This window comes from Bactrocera dorsalis, chromosome 3 (assembly GCF_023373825.1).
Source record: "Bactrocera dorsalis isolate Fly_Bdor chromosome 3, ASM2337382v1, whole genome shotgun sequence".
NCBI lineage: Eukaryota > Metazoa > Arthropoda > Insecta > Diptera > Tephritidae > Bactrocera > Bactrocera dorsalis.
The window spans coordinates 9,742,003-9,760,580 of record NC_064305.1 but is presented as its reverse complement, the minus strand read 5'-3'; the positions used below and the strand labels follow the sequence as shown (position 1 = coordinate 9,760,580).

Genomic DNA, 18,578 nt, shown 5'->3' with positions numbered 1-18,578 from the left:
TTAAGAACGCACCAGCAGCAGCGTGTTGCCGGCGGCCCCACTGACGTTGGTTGCTGGTGTTGGAGGATTTTTTTTTTTGGGAGATGAGTGTGCATGTGAATATGTATACGTGTGTGTGTGTGTGTGTGAGTGCGTAGCAAAATGCCGCAGTGAGCGGAGATTATGCGAATTATGTAAACATTAACATTTTTTTCGACGAATTTTCCAGCAATAATGGTGGCAGTGGGTGGAAGTGAATATAGGGTGCTTTTTTAAAGGATTCTTGAGTTGACATGACATTTATCTTAAAAATTCCTAAAAAGCATTAAGTGAGGTATACTAGTGCATTGCAACACCCTGTCTTATTAAGATATATATATTTTTTTAATATCACAAGCATACTTCTAGGCGCTTAACAAGTGAAATAATATATTCCTGCAAGTACAGCGCGAAAATTAACATATGAGCGTCTCTAATAATATTATGATTCGGCTATTCAATATCGCTTTAACTGCGAAATGCCTATATTTTTTCGGCTACATAAAATATGTATGTGTGTGCCTTACGAGAAACATGTCCATCGTGAAAATTTCAAAATTTATTCAGATCTTTTCCGAGTAACTACGCTTTTGCGCTCTCACTCGTACTACTCTCTAAGAGGCTGACAAAGCCAAACAAAGTTTAGTGAAGGCTACTCTATGCTACTGTACGCTACTTACCTACTGGCTACTTACTGACTACCTACTTACTACCTACTACCTACCAGTGATTACCTACTACCTCCTACAAGTTTTTGTTTTTTTTGGCCGCAAAAAAATTCCCAAAGTATTTTTAGATAATGTTGGCTAGGTGTTAGTTCTTCACTAGATATGAATCCGGCATCTGGGACCTCTCGCCAATAGAAGGTCGTCTTTCGGTAGCAATGTCAAAGCTGCAATGGTCGAGAACTATTTTTAGATAATATTACTAAGCAGCTAGTTCTTCATCGGATATGAATCCGACATGTAGGACTTCCCGTCGAGAGAAAGTCGTTTTTCGATAACAATATCGAAGCTGCAATGGTTTCGAAGTAGTTTTTAATAATGTTACCAAGGAATAAGTTCTTCATTGGATATGAATCCGGTATGTAGGACCTCCTGTCAAGCCAAGATCATCTTTCAGTAGCACTGACGAAGCTCCGACGCTCTTACCAACCGGAAAAAGCCTCGCATATAAAGTCATCAGGCATTTAGCGGCTCGTAGAATTCCAATATTTTTCTCTCTCTTCAGCAGTAGGTTACGTACAAGCCTTTCGTGCTCAGGCCAACTTTGCCAGCCGCCTTCATTGCTTGCTGCGCATATTTTGTGTGCACCTGCGGCATTTGTAGCGTCAGTTGGAGTGGCGCTCTGTGTGTCACACGCGCTGCCTTACTGTGTATTTTAAAAATTACTCTTTTCAAATGCGCTTATCTTCTGCACTTATTCAGTTTTTTTGCCTTGCTTTTAGCGAAATGTTAATTCGCTTACATGCCACGCATGGCGTACGCGTTCTGCAGTCTGATTCTGGATACATATGAGTAATCTGTTGACATATATAAATATTTACATGGCTATAAAAAAGTACACTCGCTTATTAATATTTATATTAAATCTGTATATACATATGTATGTAATTCAGCTGCGGAATGTGCGTACTAATTTATAAAATGCTCTCGTTAAATTTTAAATAATTTTTAGTTGGAGGAATTTCGAGAGCTTTTGGAGTTAATGGAGCTCTTGTGGATATTTTCTATATGTACTTGTAGACTAACTGGATAGAAGGTTTTTTAATTATTTAAAAAAACTCTTAGACACAGAATATGCGTGGGTAAACATGTAAGGAAGACCGAATAGGCCCTATTGGCAGAAAATATATCAGGTGGACCGAATATGCTTCGTATTTGTATCGAAAAAATGTTCTCAAATAGTTCTACTTACACTAATATCACACCGAACAATCGAGGTGAGAAAGTTGCCCGGACGAAAACATATGAAGAGGACCGAAGCGGACCTGTCGACAGAAAAATATCAGGAAATCCGAATATGCTTGAGGTTTTCGGAGATCAGATTTATCTAAAATAGTTCTAGTTACACTAATAACACCCTGAACCATCGAAGTGAGAAAGTTGTCGGGACGAAAACATATGACGAGGGCGGAATAGGCACAATCACCCCGGAAGTTTAAGTTACACTAGTCACGTAGCGAGGCAGTAATTGGGCTCCTCCTTGTTCGATTTCGACCGAATAGACCACGTCTAGCACGCAGTGAAGAAAATATATCAGAAGTCGATTTGGCGCCATTCGTAGAAACTTGGGCTGACATATCAAATAACTTGGCACAGTTTACGTCGAGATCTTAATTTGAAAGCGTACAAAATATGAGCTTCGGTCTATGGGCTTTTGAAAAGTTCCAAGAAAATCCGAAGAGATTCATGAGCTGCCACTTCATCCAGAAAAAACAACGATTTAGCGGAGTTTGTGGGCTGGCGAAGTCATTGGTCAATATTTCTTCAAAAATGATGTCGGTGAGAACGTAACCGTCAAGGGCGACCGTTATCGCGCCTAATAACTGACTATTTGATGCCTGAAATTAATGCTCGTGATCTCGGTGACATTCGGTTTCAAGAAGACGGCGCCACTTCCCACAGATCCCATCAATCAATGGATTTATTGAAAAAACACTTCGATGAGCAGATATTTTCATGTTTTGGGCTGATCGATTGGCCACCAAGATCGTGTGATGTCACATAGTTAGAATTTCTCATATGGAGAAATGTCTAAAGTCTATGCGAACCATTCTGTTTCGATACAGGCCTTGGAGCAAAACATCACCCTTGTCATAACCCAGTCGAAATATTCGAACGAGTCTTTGAAAATTGAACTCAATGGCTGGATCCCCTTTTCCGTAGTCTAAAGGTAGGTTGGTGCCTATTCTGGACTAGTTCATCAGCTTCGTAGACCACAGAGATAGCATAATACTCTGGAACCCATTGCAGATCTCAAATAAGTGAATCTTACCTCAGATTTCTCGAAAAGTCTCGGTTATTTCAATAGAAATGAGCTGAAGCAAAAGTTAAATTTTGAAAAAATACTACTATTTATTTTGAACTAAGATAATCTGGAAATAACTTCGGTTGCGCCTACCTACTTCCTTCATTTTCGAAACCCCATAATTTTTGAGGTTAGATTAACATTTAGTTTGGGTTTTATTTGCAGTTGACTTTTTCAAATACTTATTGATATCAAGCTTTCTAAAATAAAAGCACGGCGTATCACAAGAATATATATTTGCGAAGATCTCGGTCTTTGAAGCCAAGACTTTCGGCGAGGGAAGTGACCGAAATTTTAAGTTACGTTTGTACTCCCTTTTAGGGACAAACTGTCTTTGCACAGTCGCTTTCTTGCGGCTTAACTGAAACTGTTTGCTGGCTGTAGATGCACGCGGAGCTGGACGCTTAGAACTTCCAGGAATGATTTTCAGCCTCGGCTGCGCAATAATTGAGTTAAATCGAATATATGTTTCTTTGATTGGCATCTGCGGCTCTTCCAGGTCATCAAGATCAAACTGTTTCGCTTGTGTAAGCGTTGCTGCATCGAGCATCCAGTGAAGTAGACGTCGTCGTACATCGCCAGTTCCAAATTTTGTAATGCTTTGTGAATGGCTGAGTTTCTTTTTGGTCGTCGTGGAGGGAATGCGTTTGGTGGCGGGTTGGATGACGGGTTGGATGGCGGTTTCCATTACAATTTCGTAACGACCAACGGCAGGCTGAAAGCTTTGATGACGCGGTATATAGCTCATACGTTTTTCGGGTACACAGGAATTTCGTAAAAATACATGTGGATTTGGCTTAGCTGCATTTGTTCGGGAATCGCTGTTAGAGGAGGGGAAAGAATGAGTAAGAGGTTAAGAAGAGTTTGTTTGGCGGCTTAAAGATCAAAAAAGTGCAGTTCAGATAAAAAAAAAGTTCTAGTTAATCTCTCTAGCAGACCTCTCTCTGTCTCTATGATTTTAGCAGACAAGAATACGTACTAATTTTGAGATTTTATATCCCAATTTAGATGACGACGGTTTAATTGGGAGTCCTTTGCCAGTTCGTTTTGGTTTTCGGCGAGATCGCTCTGTGAATTCCATTCTGTGCCGTGACCTTTCGGTGTCAATTTTGCAAATATAATATTAAAATACTACCGTAGATTCTTTGTCACACTCACTTGTCCGAAATTTGCCTTTGTAATGATTATGTCGATCTGTGAAGCGATCGCTATCACGCGGTATATTATAGAACTGCCACTTTAAGGCGTGTGCATTATCTGGTGACAACTTGGTCGTAGGTGATCTATGCCAGTAAGCGCCGCCTAACCCGCGTCGTGTCTCAAAAGGTATTTTGTTCGTTTCGTAGATATTTGGCGGCAAATGAAAATATTTGGTATCGATGTGATCGCGCACGAGCTTGATGCGTCGCAAATTTATGCAGGGTCGTGGGTTTTCGGCATATTTTCCAATGCGTTTCTCATAAACGCTTCGCATTTTCGTATTCGGTCGCTTTTCTGGAAGAGAATTGTTATTGTAAAGGTGTGGAGTTGTAGGTAAAGTGTGGTTTAGACCTTCTTCGCACAATTTATGGATGAGTTCCTCAGTTCTTGTTTTGTATTCATAACTTTTCTTCGAGCTGACGCCTTTTGGCAGTCAAATGGTTAAATTTATATAAATTTCCAAGGTATAAATTAGTGTCTACTCACGGGTGGCTAGGAACAGAGGTAGGGTCACACGGTCCGTTAGGAATTTAATTTCATTACGCCTGCAGTATTGATGGTGCATTGTTCCAATGGTCTCGGAACGTCTATATGTATATGTCTATTATTTCGAAAAGTTTGTATGAAAAGTAACTAGTGCCTAACTCTATCTTACTATTATATTATCTATTAAATTACTATTGTATATCAGTATTGTAACTCTACTATTACAAAGCCTGGAAAAAAATATAAATCCCTTTTATTGTTTATCTGTATAAAATTTGTACTAAAATTAATTATTCAGTTAAAACGACGTTTTGAAGTGTATGCTACTTGCTTAATCAAATTTTTATACAAGGAAAGTAGTTGCTCTCTCCCTTCGATTGGGTTTGACAGTCGTTTCTTCTCTTCGCTATTTGACCAGACTTGGAGATACTAAGTGCAGCCAGGTCCGTCTCCACCTGATCTCTCCAACAAAGTGGAGGTCTTCATTCTCATCTGCTTCCCCCGCGGGTATTGCGTCGAATACTCTCAGAGCTGGATGAAATCCATTCGAACGACATCACTTACCCAGCGAAGCCGCTGGGAGAGACTTGTAGAGTTTGGTCTTCGCTCTTCGAAAGAGGACTTTACTTTTCAGTTGCCTACCCAGTTCGGTGTAGCATCTATTGACAAGTGTGCTTCTGCGTTGGATTTCAAGGCGCCTTGGAACACCAAGACAAGTTCCAAGATAGACAAAATTATCTATGACTTCAAAGTTGTTACTATCAACAGTGACGTGTGAGGCAAGTCGAGTATCGATGATTGTTTTTTTGATGACAAGAGATATTTCGACTCGTTCTCATTCACAACCGGCTCCATACGCTTCGCTTCGTTATCCAGTCTGAAAAAAGCTGAACTAGTGGCGAATTGTTGAGGCTTAAGATATCAATATCACCCCAGCAGCTGTACCATCTTTTAAAATATTGTACCTTCTCTCTTTAGCTCTACAACTCGTATTATTTTCTTGAGCAAAATGTTGAAGAAGTCAAACTATAGAGATTTACCTTGTCCGAAAGCTCGCTTAGTATCGATCGTCTCGGAGAGGTCCCTCCCAATCTGTGTTTGAGTAAATTATTGAACTTTCTTGTGACATAATCGTTTTAAAGTTGGGAACCTCCTGAGCTCGTTCGAAGTCTGTGCAGAGAGTCAAACTCATTGATGGTGTTTAACGTCATCTTGGCAGGTTTTTAAATATACTACGTGTAGTGTCATGACTTCGTTGAATATGTATTCCAATCAAAGAATTTTTTTGGTTGAGACCCGGAAATGTAGTACCTGATAACATTAATATTAAAATTAGGTTTCGGAACACACTGTTATTCCAACCGATGTCAGATTCTATTAGTTGTCTATGGCGTTCTCAGACTGCTAAGCTCTTTTATGCTTTAGATTCGTTGTCTCTGAGCGCTTCCTACTTAGTCTGGAGCTTAGCTCGATTTATAAATCGGAGCTGTAGCTCTTACTGAAATAATTCCACTATAAAGTGTAAGAAAAGGCTTCAGAGATCCTTACTCAACATCGATTACTAAGCTTGAGATAATTAATATGGCTACTTTTGCTCAAGTGTAGAATATATGTAGGACCCTAAGCATTGTTATAATGAAATCGTAACTCACACTTCTCTAGTTTTTCCAACTAAACTCTTGATAATATAAAATCGTTGACGGTATTTTATGCCCTCAATCTATTTTTTTCGACTTAAACTCTTTAATTCAACAACAATAAATATTCGCCTATCCATAAAGCAGTTACTCTATAAATTTCGATTGTAAATACGCAAGCTCGCTGACTCCAACCAAGACAGGGCATCACGATTGCTTCGGAAGCTTTTTACTTTCCAACCAACCAACCATAAGTTGGTATTTCTTTGTATGACTGTGCTTACAAATATTTATTTGCAGTTAATCGAAGATTTAGTGCAGGCAATGCAATTTTCAGTCGACGGGCGGCACGTTCAACATCTTCATCACGTTCATATGAGCTCGCTCGCATAGTCTCACTCTCTAATATAGTAAATTCTAAAAGTGGCTGAAATGTGCAAAATTGTTTCTTGCAGTTTATGGTTACGCTGGCTGGTTTATATATCATGGTTGGGTTAATAAATAAAATTACATATGTACATACAGTGTGGCGCACATAAAGTGTAATAATGGTGTATGAAATATGAACTCAGGCTGCTTTTGAAGACGTAACAGAGTGCAGGAATCATATTGGCAAATTTGTTTGTGTAGTTGATTGAGATTGTGTGTGGCTCAGCTTCATATAAAAGAGAAAGTTTTATGAGGTTTACATTTGGGATTTATGAGAAAAAACAGGGAAGGGAATAAAAGGTCTGATTTGGATCTAAAATAATTAGGTACCTGGAGGCAATAGCCTGTCTAGTAATCAAATTCGCCCATTTCGTGACTTCAGAGTGTACGAGGGTAGGGCTCTGGATGTCCTTAGCTAATGAAGCCATCATCTTCGTCAGTAAATTCTTCAGGGGAAAGTGTATTGTAATTTTTTTATTCATAGAATATCAGGAGCCTTTTCCAAAAGCTGATGTACTCAATATCTTTCAATAGAGTTTCTCAGAAACTCTAGCAGTCCCCAGAAGAAGGTCCAAAACTACATCTATTTTAGGATTAAAAAGGTGTCAAATGTGCCCAGTCTTATAAGTTCAACGAAGATAATCTATGTTCTCAGTGTCTAGTATTCGTTCCAGGTATATTTCTATTAAATGGCATGCATAGTAGGTGAGGACTATGAAACTGCATCAACAAAGGCTCTGGAGGTTATCGAAATCAGGCCAATAAACATACAAGTCAAGTATGAGGCAATGATTTCGACCAGCCAGTCCGTGATTTGAGGCCATTGGTACGAATATGTGATCATACTCGACTTTGTTAATGAACTCGGGTTAAGCTGGCAATGCGACGGAGAAAAAGAAGAACTAAGAGGAACTAAGCACATCATTTGCATTTCTTAGTAGAGATGTACAGAATACATCGACATTTCCAACCAAAAAATTTACATATTCGCAGACGAATCAAAGAGTTAAACAGGAACAGGAGGAGGGAGGTACTTTCCAACTAGATGACGACAATTCAGTCTTTCAGAACCACAGGGAATCAGGTCATACCCTTACTTTGGGATAGTCTTGTAGGTGGTCAGACCAAAAAGTTCCTACTTCTAGGCAAAAGGAACACCAACATTAAGGTTCCCACTTTCAGAAAATGAGAAAAATTGATGCGGCGGAATGCAGAGCACGCGCGGAATAGGATGAGACACTGGAACATTATCTTTGCCAATGTCCATCCTTCAGCCGGCGAAAAGACACATATTACACGACTACAAATATTTTAACGTAAGAGACATTGAGCAGCTGTGGTCGAAAAGAATAAGGTTTTTACCATATACACAGAGTTGCTGTTTACGGCTTAATTAGTTATCACCCGGGAGTATAATGGGCTATATGCGGCCGGCTGCAGACCTGCGCTTATTCACCGCCCTTCTGAATCAACCAACCAACCAAGAGAGGACTATTTAAAGTTGGAAAAATATATTTATTAGCATTTTCACAAAAATTTATTGACGCTACAAAATATTCATTTAGACTTCACACCAAAGACTAGAAACTTCAGTTCTCATCTACCGTCTCTTGATCTGTTGTCGTCGCTGTTTTGAGAAATTCATGGATATCGATTGGTTTGTTATATAAAACCGGCTGCCTATATGCGACACCAGGTTTTAAGTCGGGCAGTAAATCCTTTTTGGTCACCAGCAATTTTGGCTCCGGTAGCGGTGGTAACTTGGCCGGTCCCTTACGTTCAAAAATCGGACGGATTTCTTCCTTTTGCTCTGTATACCACTCTAAAAAGCGCGATTTGATCTCCGTCAAAGGTTTGCGTGTTATAGGATGATCTTGCAGTTGACGTTCCTCGGGTAAAGATTCTTTAATCTGACGTGCCTGCGCGGCCGTGAGTATAGATGAGTGATAATCGACGTATGAGAAACGTCTGGCGGTGCCACCAAAACCCAGTTTCTTGCCCTTACTCAATGGTCGACGTATTATCGTCACCTTTACAATGCAATTGAAGCGCACTTTTTGCTCTTGATAGAGATTTATATATGGTGGGAAGTAGGATAAACGTCTTCTGCGCGGCGCTAGTATCATATTTATATATCTATAATCGTGAAATTGTTGTGCAGCGCGTGGCGAAAACAAACGCTTTAACGACTTATCCAATTTCTTGGGCTGATGCAGTTTAGAGCCCGGCAAGCGGAAAACATAAGTATGTCCGTGACCGATGACATGCGTGAAATCCGGTGCGCAATACAAATGCGACTTGATCTTCTTGTATGGTATACGACGGAATTTCTTACGTTTCTCGCGATCAATGATTAGCGGCAGACCGGGTGTGAAGATTTTCTTGCCACAAGCGCAGTGTTTCGGGAAGCGCACCTCATAGCGTCCCACCGCTGGTTCGAAGCTCAAGTGTCGACGTATTATGCCCGGCAATTTCTCGGGTATGCAGGAGTTGCGTAGAAACAAGTGTGGATTCAGTTTTGGCGGTTGTACGGGCATAGGTCTGCAGTTGGGGATACCACAATTAGTGAATACATTTTACAATAATGCCTACATACATACATGTTATGTTGGATTGTATGCCTTTCTACGTTATATTCCGCCGGTGACGGTTCTGTAGGCAAGCGTTTTACCAAGACTGGATCGGTCACCATGCAACGTGTGCTGGCAGGTCGCTGGCGAGGATCTGTGTGGGGAATATTATATAAGATACTGAGGTCTTTTATCAATTTTTTATCGTACGCAAAATTGGTACATAGGTTTACTTCTATAATCGATTTATCGTCTGTTAAAACCGAACAGAGCGATGTCTAAAACGTATAGATTTCATATAAAATATAATTCGAAAACCAGATTTTGTGTTATAGCTCTTAAAATCATGCAGCAAATGCCATGAAATTTTGTATAATATATATCTGCCCCAAATAGAATATGTATGGAAAAAATCATTAAAATTTGATGGCGTTAGGATATGGCTGCCATACAACTGACTTTTCAAAAACGCGATTTTGATCTCTTACAGCTACAGTTGAACCGTTAGGAACATAAAATTTTGTGAAAACTTTATCCGTCATACGTAAATGTTGGAAAATAAAAATCAACAATACAGGGTGATTATAGCGTTTAACTGTCATACAACCGATTGTTCAAAAACGCCATTATGCGATATATCTCTGGAAAGAAGGTCGCTAATTATACGAAATTGTGTTTCATATTCGCTTATAATCATTAAAAACTGTGTAGTGAATATTATTAAGATTGCATAATTATAAGTCATAGCTCTCATACAACAGATTGTTCGAAAACGAGACTTTTAGTAATAACTTCTAAAAATAGGTGCCCAACAATACGAAATTTGGTAAAGTATTTAGTTATTACTAATAGAATTCGACTAGCAAATATTATTCAGATTCGATGATTATTAACCACAGCGCTCGTACAACCGATTTTTCGAAAATGAGATTTTCTAAAACAACTGCTTTGATTAAGCTAATCCGAGTACACAATTTTGAGAAAAAATTACTTATTGCACCCAAAAACGGTACAATGAAACTTGTTAATAACGACTGATCATGGGTTATAGCTCTCATATGACCGATTGTTCGGTTATATCTATCTCATAAAAGCTGCTAAGTACTCAGAATTTCGAGCAGTACCTATGTATCTATAGGCTATAAGCGAAGTAGAAGTATCAAAAGAAATCATGTAGATACAGATAACAGTTATTTTGAGAATCATGACTCTTAGTAACCTATAATAAAGTTACCAAAAAAAAAACTGATTAATCAGTTATGACTTTAAATTAATAACCTAAATCCAATACAATTTCTGATCTAAATCTAATCTAATCTAATTAGAATGTATTCTTACTTTCTGTTATTTCCACTAAGCCTCACACTTACTGCTCAAAAACACGCCTTTATGCCGGTTGTGTGGCAAGTTGAACCGATCCGTTAATTTCGTTACATTATACAATTTCCACTTGTCTCTGGTCTTCTTTGGCGGTGTGTATTTATTATAATCCTGCAATTCAATTTTAAATTCTTTCCTCAATTTTCGCCAATATGCGCCACCCAAACCACGACGACTTGCAAACGGTTCCTTGGAGATATCATAAATATTGGGTGGCAGATGAAAGGTTTTGAGATTGGATACATCACGTATGCCATCAACCGTGCGTCGACTCGAGCATGGTGCAGTGTTTTCAGGATAATCACCTAATAGATGACGGGCATGCTCCTTCGAACGCGTTTCGATGGCCTTCTCTGTGAAAGCAAAATTTCAAATGAAGATCTGGTATTTTTAGAATTTAGTTTAAAGAATTACCTGCTTTGCAGTCCATCGTATAGAATTTATGTTTATTCTTAATGTAATTGGATATAATGCGTTCATTCTTAAAGCTGTTGCCTGCAAAGTTCAGTAAGGCTCAGTTAGACTCATGTAATTTGGGGTTAGCACGCAGTGGAGTGAAGAGCAAAGCCTCGGGTATTATAGAAACCAACTTCCAAGTATTGAATTGTATCTTCCAATTTTTACAGATTTTTTTTCTTTCATCGCTGCTTCACACCTCTCTCCACTCTGTGCTTAGCCTTATTTGTAGTCTCGCGTGCACTCACGTGTGGCCAATAAAAGCGGTATGTTGAGGCGTTCCGAGACGAAATTTATTTCACCACCTTCGCACTTTTTGACGGGCATTTTGCGGTTGCGAAATCAAAATTGTGGATTTTAAAGCTACGGAAGTTATAAGTTTATTTTATATATTATCTGCTTGAAAATTGCTTTCAATCAAATTTTAAAGACATCAGTGAGAAATAGTTTGTATTTTTCTATATCTATGTATGGTAGAAACTTCAATTTCTTAGAAAATTCAAATAGAAAGAAAACACTGACAATTATATCCAGTATACGAAAGATTTTTTTTGAGATTTTGAGTTGCCAAGCATAAAATTATAAAGTTTAGTTTCCGAGAAGTTAATACTTTATAAGTATAATAAGACAGTGGACAAAATCCATGAATTTGACTTCGAAGTGTTTCCGCATCCAATGTATTCTTCAGATCTGGCCCCCAGCGAGTATTTTCTCTCCTCAGATCTCAAAAGAATGCTCGCTGGAAAGAAATTTTCGTCGAAACTGAACTCTACTGTGACGGCAAAGCTGGAGTGCGACACCTGAGGTTTCGGAGATTTTAACGTCATCTTGCACATATTGCCCGTAGACATCGCAGGAAGGTGTATAACTGCAAAAGTTGCCGTCAAACTCAGAGAGTCTGGGTTTTTAAGAGAACACGTGGTTGAATACTCGCAAATCTTCACTCACTTCGACTTCCTACCGATCTCATGGAGTCGCAAAACCGAACTCTGGCGGCTTCTTATCTACTCTTATAGCGGCAGCGGCGAGCTCCTTCACGGATGGGTCAAAACTTGGGGTGAAAGTTGGTGCAAGGGGCTTACTGTTACGAGCTCTCTATCAACTCCAGTTTCAGGCTTCCTGACCATTGCAGTGTCTTTCAGGCCAAGGTTGCAGCCATTAACTCCGGACTGCAGCCTCCTTCAGACAAGTGACCATACACTTAGATAGCAGAACGGCGATACTAGCATTGAACTCATTAACAGTGCATTTAGGGTTGTCCGAAGAGTACCTAACCTCGTTATTAATTGCATCGAATGTCTTTGTGAGCAGACTGGTATGGGTGAGAGGCCACAGCGGAATCGCAGGAAACCGTAAAGCTGATGAGATACCCAGAAAAGGCAACCTAGCACCGCAATCGGTAGAATAGAAGCCGGTCGGTGTTCCCGTATCCTCTTGTGTTCTACTACTAAATAGCTGTGGTTCGCGGAAGCTTGGCCAGCTATGGGCCACCATCGGTAAATACGCTTTCGCGAAAACTTTTGATCCAAAATCGATCGCAAGAGACTAGATCTGTTTGCCTTCAGTAAGGCTAGCTTCTTCCTAGTTTTAAAGCTTTTAACGGGCCATTGATTTATTGGCGTCTACACAGAAAGACTAGGAATCCTTCCAGACGCCCTCTTCGGAAGCTGTATGTGAGAAGATGAGGTGGAAACAACTCAACACTTCCTTTTTGACTGTTCCGTGTTTGGGAGGTCAAAACTTAAGCACTTGGGAGCGCATGCTTTCAGACATCCCAAAGTTGAAAAAGTCCCATTTACCGTTGTTAATATTTGTCATATCTATGTAGCATTCCATGCTTACAGACTGCTTTTCGAAATATTTCCCCAATTAAAGACACCCGTTAACCTCCTCCTACTTTACCGTCATAAGTAAGACTTTTATCGATTTTATCAACACACTGAGATGTATGACAGATAATCACGGAACTCGCCAGACCGAATCGGCTCTCTGATACCACGAAAATGCCGTCAAGTATTGTTGTGATACACTGTTAAAAAATCCTCTCAAGCTTTCCAGCAGCACTTCCAAGCTTTTACCTCCTTTTTCTTACATATTCTTACTGCTTTAAAACTACCCTTTCTGTTTTAAAAACTGTCCGCTTTCTCCCTTAAAGCACCGCGCTAAAGAATCCGGTATGATGTGCGCGCTTCCTGTTTGCTTTGGTAAGCATTTCATAACTTTTTATCTTCACACAATTAGTGTAATAAAAATTCACATATCATTTTATTCGTTGTAATTCTTTTTATGTGTCTAACACGGTTAATAAACATTTCGCGTTTTTATTGCCAAACTGACTACGCTCTTTATATGCTTATCTTCCTTAAAGGATGTTAAGCATGGAAAGGATGTGCTTTTGTGAGTGTATTTATGTATGTACGTTTGTGTAGGTGAGTGTGAGAACGGCTGCGGATGAATGGGGATTAGGTTGATGTAGATGTAGGTGAATATTTAAATTAGAAAATGGATGTGTAGTTTAAGACTGTTTAGTCTGACTTGCACGTTGTTATATCCTTGTATCTGTGTATGTGTGTAGGATGGAATTTAGAGTGTTATTTGAAGACTTTTTCTCAGATATAAAACAGAATGTTAATATAAATATTAATTAGTTCAACTTCTTCTGCTATTTGTTTTGTCTGGCTTGATCTTAACAAACTGAAAGGAGTCACTCAGCTTATGAGACACCCATATGATGGTTGATGGGTTTTTGGACCAAGCTTTTTTTAGAAGCGCACTGAAAGTTTTAAGATTGTACGTCTAGAAGCGTCTTTCTTCAGAGAAAATTTTTTAAGTCGTCGAGAAGTTAAACACATCACCAATAGTAATGGGAATTTCATAAAGGAGTTCTTCGCTTATATTTTAGAAAACCTTTCGAAAGAAGAAAGGAAAAATAGGTAACTAGGGATCACTAGAGGCCCTGATCAGTTGTGTGATCAGAATGTATACATTGAGTTGATTAACTTGTAACTTGGACATAGGACCTCTTTCGATACCTTTTTCATTCATTCAATAAGTAATACCAGTTCTGAGAACATCAAGAAGTTTCTAACGTATTAGAATGTGTACTATTCGAAGAAAAAATACGGAATACGGATAACTACCGAACATTTTTCGAATTACAAGCTTGATGCCGCTTTCCAACTTACTTGATTTACGATCAGTATTTATGAGGTTCTAACCCATTGTTCTAAAGCTCATTGAAAGCTTTGTTACTTTAAATAGCTAGCCAAATCTAGAAGAGGTGGAGTGAGCTTTTTCACGGATGGGTCGATGCTCTGGGGGTAGAAGGCGCCTTGTTCTGTCGAGAGCTTTCAATCCAGTCTTGCTTTAGACTGCGAAACGACTGTGTTTTAAGCAGAAGTGGCAGCCATCAATACCAAAGAAAGTGCGGCTCTATTTAAGGAAGAATACATCCACTCTAATAGTTGATCTGCTATACAGGTTAGGCAATAAGTACATAACCTCACTAACAGAGGCATCAAGCTACTTCCTTATTAAACTTATCTGGGTGCCCGTCCACAGAGCAATCGTTACCCAAATTTCATCAAGATAAGAACGAGTAGGGACTCCCCTGTGAATTCGGGCACTGGTTATATGGGCTTTGTGAGAGCTCAGCAAGCGTTGGTCAGGAACCCGCACTTGTGGAGTTACGAAAGCCTTCTGACCCAGAGTGGGACGTAAAATGTGCTTAGAGCTGAAGAGATTCACTGTCCAACTTTCGTCAGACTAAGATTGCCGAAATGTACACTGTTCAATTGGAGCTCAAGCGGTCAGGTTAAATATTTTGGAGAACGGAATCCACTGACCAGCTTTCGCCATACTTTCTATGAACCCTGTAAATTGGCAGAAATTGATATTAACCGCTTCAGGATTTGGCGATTTGCGACGGTCTTTTTAATCCATATCTCGGAGTTCTGGCCATCACAACAGACAGTCGTCGATTGCTGTCCAAGGATTATTCGTGATCTCCCGAAAAACCAGCATATCTGCATAACCTAACCTAAGAGTGTAGACTCTAGTATAAACATGGAACATTGCAATTTGGTCTTAAAAGGAATGCAGATCTATTTACTATCAACCCTTTTTGGTTTCATTTTTGAGAGTCGAATTTGGAGAGCGAATTTTGAAACTTTGGAATATTTCACCTTCTATAGAGACCCATCTGCATCCGAACACTATGTATCTACGGTTATACATTATGATAACGATACGATATCATACCGGGAATTGATAGAATCTGCCAGAACATGACTTTTTGCATTGGCTTGTAGTATGGATAATAACAGAGTTCGTGAGAAGGTCCGGCAATACCATTATTCAGCATCACAAGCATTCATCTTCGTGTCGGTAAATACAAAAGGAATACTTCATCATTTGTAAAGCCTCAGTGAAAAATGACTTGCCTCCACTTGACGACTCTCCAGTCGCATCACAAAGATATATAACTCTCATGTAATTTCGGAACAAATTACTACATTTTGTGCGAAATTAATTCGAGCGTTAAAGCAAATGGCAAAATTATTGAATTTTAATGAAAGCAGCTGTAAAAAAATCCAATAAAATGGAGCAAACATCCCAAGCGAAAATAGGAGAAAACTCAGCACATTTACTCAAAGGGGTGGGCGGAACAATGACATCGGATGCATTGGTGCAGAATTGCAAAACTCAATTGGCTGGAAGTGGTGATGTGGTACAAAGCATTTTGTTTGACTCACACCTACGGCGAGCTCATAAATTACAGATTCGAAAACCATTCGTTACGGCGCTCTTCGATTTCTTGCTGCGGTTAGGGTTTTAAAGTTTTTTCCGTTTCTTTTTTCTGCTACTTTCTAATTTCTCATTTTAATCGTCCTTGCATTATTGATGAAGTTGTGATTTTTGAATTAAACATTTGGCATAAATTGTAGTACTATGATAACGTTGTCGGAATTCCATACCTCAGGCGAAGATCTCAAACACGTGCTGCTCAGCGGTTTGGAAAACGAGTAGGAAGGAGTATGTGTTATGATTTGCTGGGAAACTTTCACTGACCTTTCGGTGGAAACTTTTGTTATAGACAAGTATTGAATTTAAAAGCGGAAGAGAAAGACGGAATGGAAGGTACCAAATTACAGCACAGTCACTAAAGAGATGAAAATATGGAGGAAACTGAGGGTGGACAATAATAGTTAGTATATTTGACGGTAAACAGCTTATATGAGAAAGTTTGCCCGGCCATATTAGTCCACGGAGTACAAAGTACAGAGTAAAACTACCAAAAGTTATTGATTCTAAAAATATAAGTAATACCCATCAGCCTGTCTATATTTTTGTGAGTCGCGAACGAAATTTGTGAGCAACAAGAAAGCAATTAAAAACTTGCAAGACTCCAAATGTCTGAGATCGGGCCAATACACATATTCTCAAGTGGCGAGATCTAAGCTAGGTAAAGAGGTTGATCCCACTTGAACAGCCTACAGTGCCGGTTCGTTAAGTTACCTAAAACTCCTATATTCCTACATAATAGATCATAAGATCCTTACAAAGCGACAAAGCGCTTTGGGTCTATCACGAATTTGTTGAGACTATGTCTCCTGGTTCGACGAAGCTACGACTGCCGTGCTGTTTCAATCTCAGTCTTGCAAAGGGACAATGGGGGAGAAGTTGTATGGAAGTTTTCATTTCTGAGACCTGGTCACCTAAAATAAATTTATAGAGCTCCAGAATGTGGCTTTATGTGCGCCTTTTCGAAATTTTCTAAGCTTCTTGGTTTTCTAAAAGATATCTTCTCATGAAGAATACCATATTCTAGCTGTTTCGAAGGTAGTTTGACGTTCTGCTCTGCCATATTCAGTATTACAAAAATCTAAGCTGTCAAGAAGCTTATCCACTTCCATTTGACACTGCAGCTAAATTTCCAGTTCTTAAAAACCACTCTAATAGCTGAGAAAGAGGTCGTTCTAGTTTGGAGTTCGGAAATGCATACTCTTTTGGGTGTCATCTAGTGATCAAACAGGCAGCGAAGCATACCATGCTGCTCATGGCGGCAAAGGGGAATGGAAATGGGAGGATAATTCCTTCAACAGCCTTAGACCTTAGGGGAAGATGCCCCACTGGGCTTTCTTCAAAGAGATGGCGTTATTAAGAGAGTAGACTGATGTGTGGGTAGTCCGCTCTGCGGCGGATTCCAGGATGAAGGAGCTAGAACCTTACAGTTGCTTCGCTTGAAGGAAACTCCAGAACACTTGATTCTCGATTGCCCAGTAATTTGTGAAAGCCGGTTCAAGGCCCTTGGATCCATATACGTGGGTCACCTCCATCCCCCCAACAAGCACCTTTGTATGTGATATATGAGAGGGCATAATATACCATTAATTTCAATTTATCTATCTATGTATGTATGTATTAAAGAAGAAAAGTAAGTATTTGTCCTGAGTTCATCTTGCCACAAACGTAGACGTTCTTACTGGACACTGTCCAATAGGCATTTATGCGGTAAGACAAAACATTTTGACGGGCACTTGTTATCAAAATTGTAAGGAGGAGGGTGAAGTGAAAACAGCCATTCAGCAAAATTGAGGCTGAAGTATCTTATCTTCGGCGAATCAGAAGACATAACCAAATTTTTCTGGCATTAACTGTTTGATCTTGTCGATCTGTAAGGATCTTCTAATGCAGTAAATAAAAGTTCTTTGGTATCACAAGCTGTCGGTGTCATAAGCTGTCAAAATGAGATCCCCCAGAATCGTTCCTTAACATAATCTATTATAATATATCTATATGTCAAAGAGATCTAAATTTTCATTAATGCATCCGAGAGTGATTTCCAGTTAAGTATACATAAGTACAGAAGTCAAGCGGCATACGTGAATGTGCTGAGGCTAAGATCTTAAAATTTTTGAGGACTTAAAACCGGGTCATTATGGATTTTAAGCTTTTATAGTGCTGTCTGAAGCTTTTCAGTTATAAAGGAAGGTGCTTCAGGTTGTAAGTTACTTTCTGCCTGCTGAGAAATACTTTCTTCACAGTTTCAACTACTTTGAGTGTTTAGAGGACTACTTTTGATCTCTTAGGTGATGCTTTGCAATATAGCTCGAAGCAATCTCGTGCTTCCATCGAGGTGACGAAGCCTTCTTGCAAAATATTGAGGAGGAGGTCAAGGCCAACTGCAATATTTAACTCTTAAGGGGTATGCAAATGATTGTCTCCTCCAATTCTTGCAAAAAATTCTCGAATTTAGTCTCTCTGCCACACAACAAATGACTCGAAATGCTTGCATTTGTGTCGAAATGGAGAAAGATAATCTACACGTATGCAGTGTATGAGTGTGTGCCCTGCTCATTACTAAGCCAAC

General features: G+C 39.4%; 2 protein-coding genes across 2 annotated transcripts; both read right to left on the bottom strand.

Moving 5' to 3' along the window:
- Window positions 1-3,094: 3,094 nt before the first annotated feature.
- On the bottom strand, window positions 3,095-5,053 carry LOC105222589 (uncharacterized). Its single transcript, XM_049451514.1, has 5 exons — window positions 4,735-5,053; window positions 4,600-4,671; window positions 4,201-4,542; window positions 4,028-4,160; window positions 3,095-3,869 (listed from the first exon to the last, which is right to left on the bottom strand). The coding sequence occupies exons 1-5, from the start codon at window positions 4,811-4,813 to the stop codon at window positions 3,185-3,187; spliced, it is 1,311 nt and encodes a 436-aa protein (XP_049307471.1). The 5' UTR covers window positions 4,814-5,053; the 3' UTR covers window positions 3,095-3,184.
- Window positions 5,054-8,306: 3,253 nt separating this feature from the next.
- Window positions 8,307-11,692, bottom strand: LOC105222588 (uncharacterized). The gene is made up of 5 exons (XM_011199977.3): window positions 11,455-11,692; window positions 11,165-11,245; window positions 10,741-11,103; window positions 9,401-9,524; window positions 8,307-9,341 (listed from the first exon to the last, which is right to left on the bottom strand). Exons 1-5 carry the CDS (start codon window positions 11,531-11,533, stop codon window positions 8,390-8,392), a joined length of 1,599 nt encoding a protein of 532 aa, XP_011198279.2. The 5' UTR covers window positions 11,534-11,692; the 3' UTR covers window positions 8,307-8,389.
- Window positions 11,693-18,578: the final 6,886 nt, after the last annotated feature.

What these genes read in the sequence shown, in the direction of transcription:
- LOC105222588 (XM_011199977.3), bottom strand. Translation starts at nt 11,533, where the DNA reads ATGCCCGTCAAAAAGTGCGAAGGTGGTGAAATAAATTTCGTCTCGGAA. An exon ending in TACGATGGACTGCAAAGCAG is followed by an intron (nt 11,104 to 11,164) that starts GTAATTCTTTAA and finishes TTGCTTTCACAG; the next exon opens with AGAAGGCCATCGAAACGCGT. An exon ending in TAAAGGCGTGTTTTTGAGCA is followed by an intron (nt 9,525 to 10,740) that starts GTAAGTGTGAGG and finishes TTCCCCACACAG; the next exon opens with ATCCTCGCCAGCGACCTGCC.
- LOC105222589 (XM_049451514.1), bottom strand. Translation starts at nt 4,813, where the DNA reads ATGCACCATCAATACTGCAGGCGTAATGAAATTAAATTCCTAACGGAC. An exon ending in CCATAAATTGTGCGAAGAAG is followed by an intron (nt 4,543 to 4,599) that starts GTCTAAACCACA and finishes ATTCTCTTCCAG; the next exon opens with AAAAGCGACCGAATACGAAA. An exon ending in GATATAAAATCTCAAAATTA is followed by an intron (nt 3,870 to 4,027) that starts GTACGTATTCTT and finishes CTCCTCTAACAG; the next exon opens with CGATTCCCGAACAAATGCAG.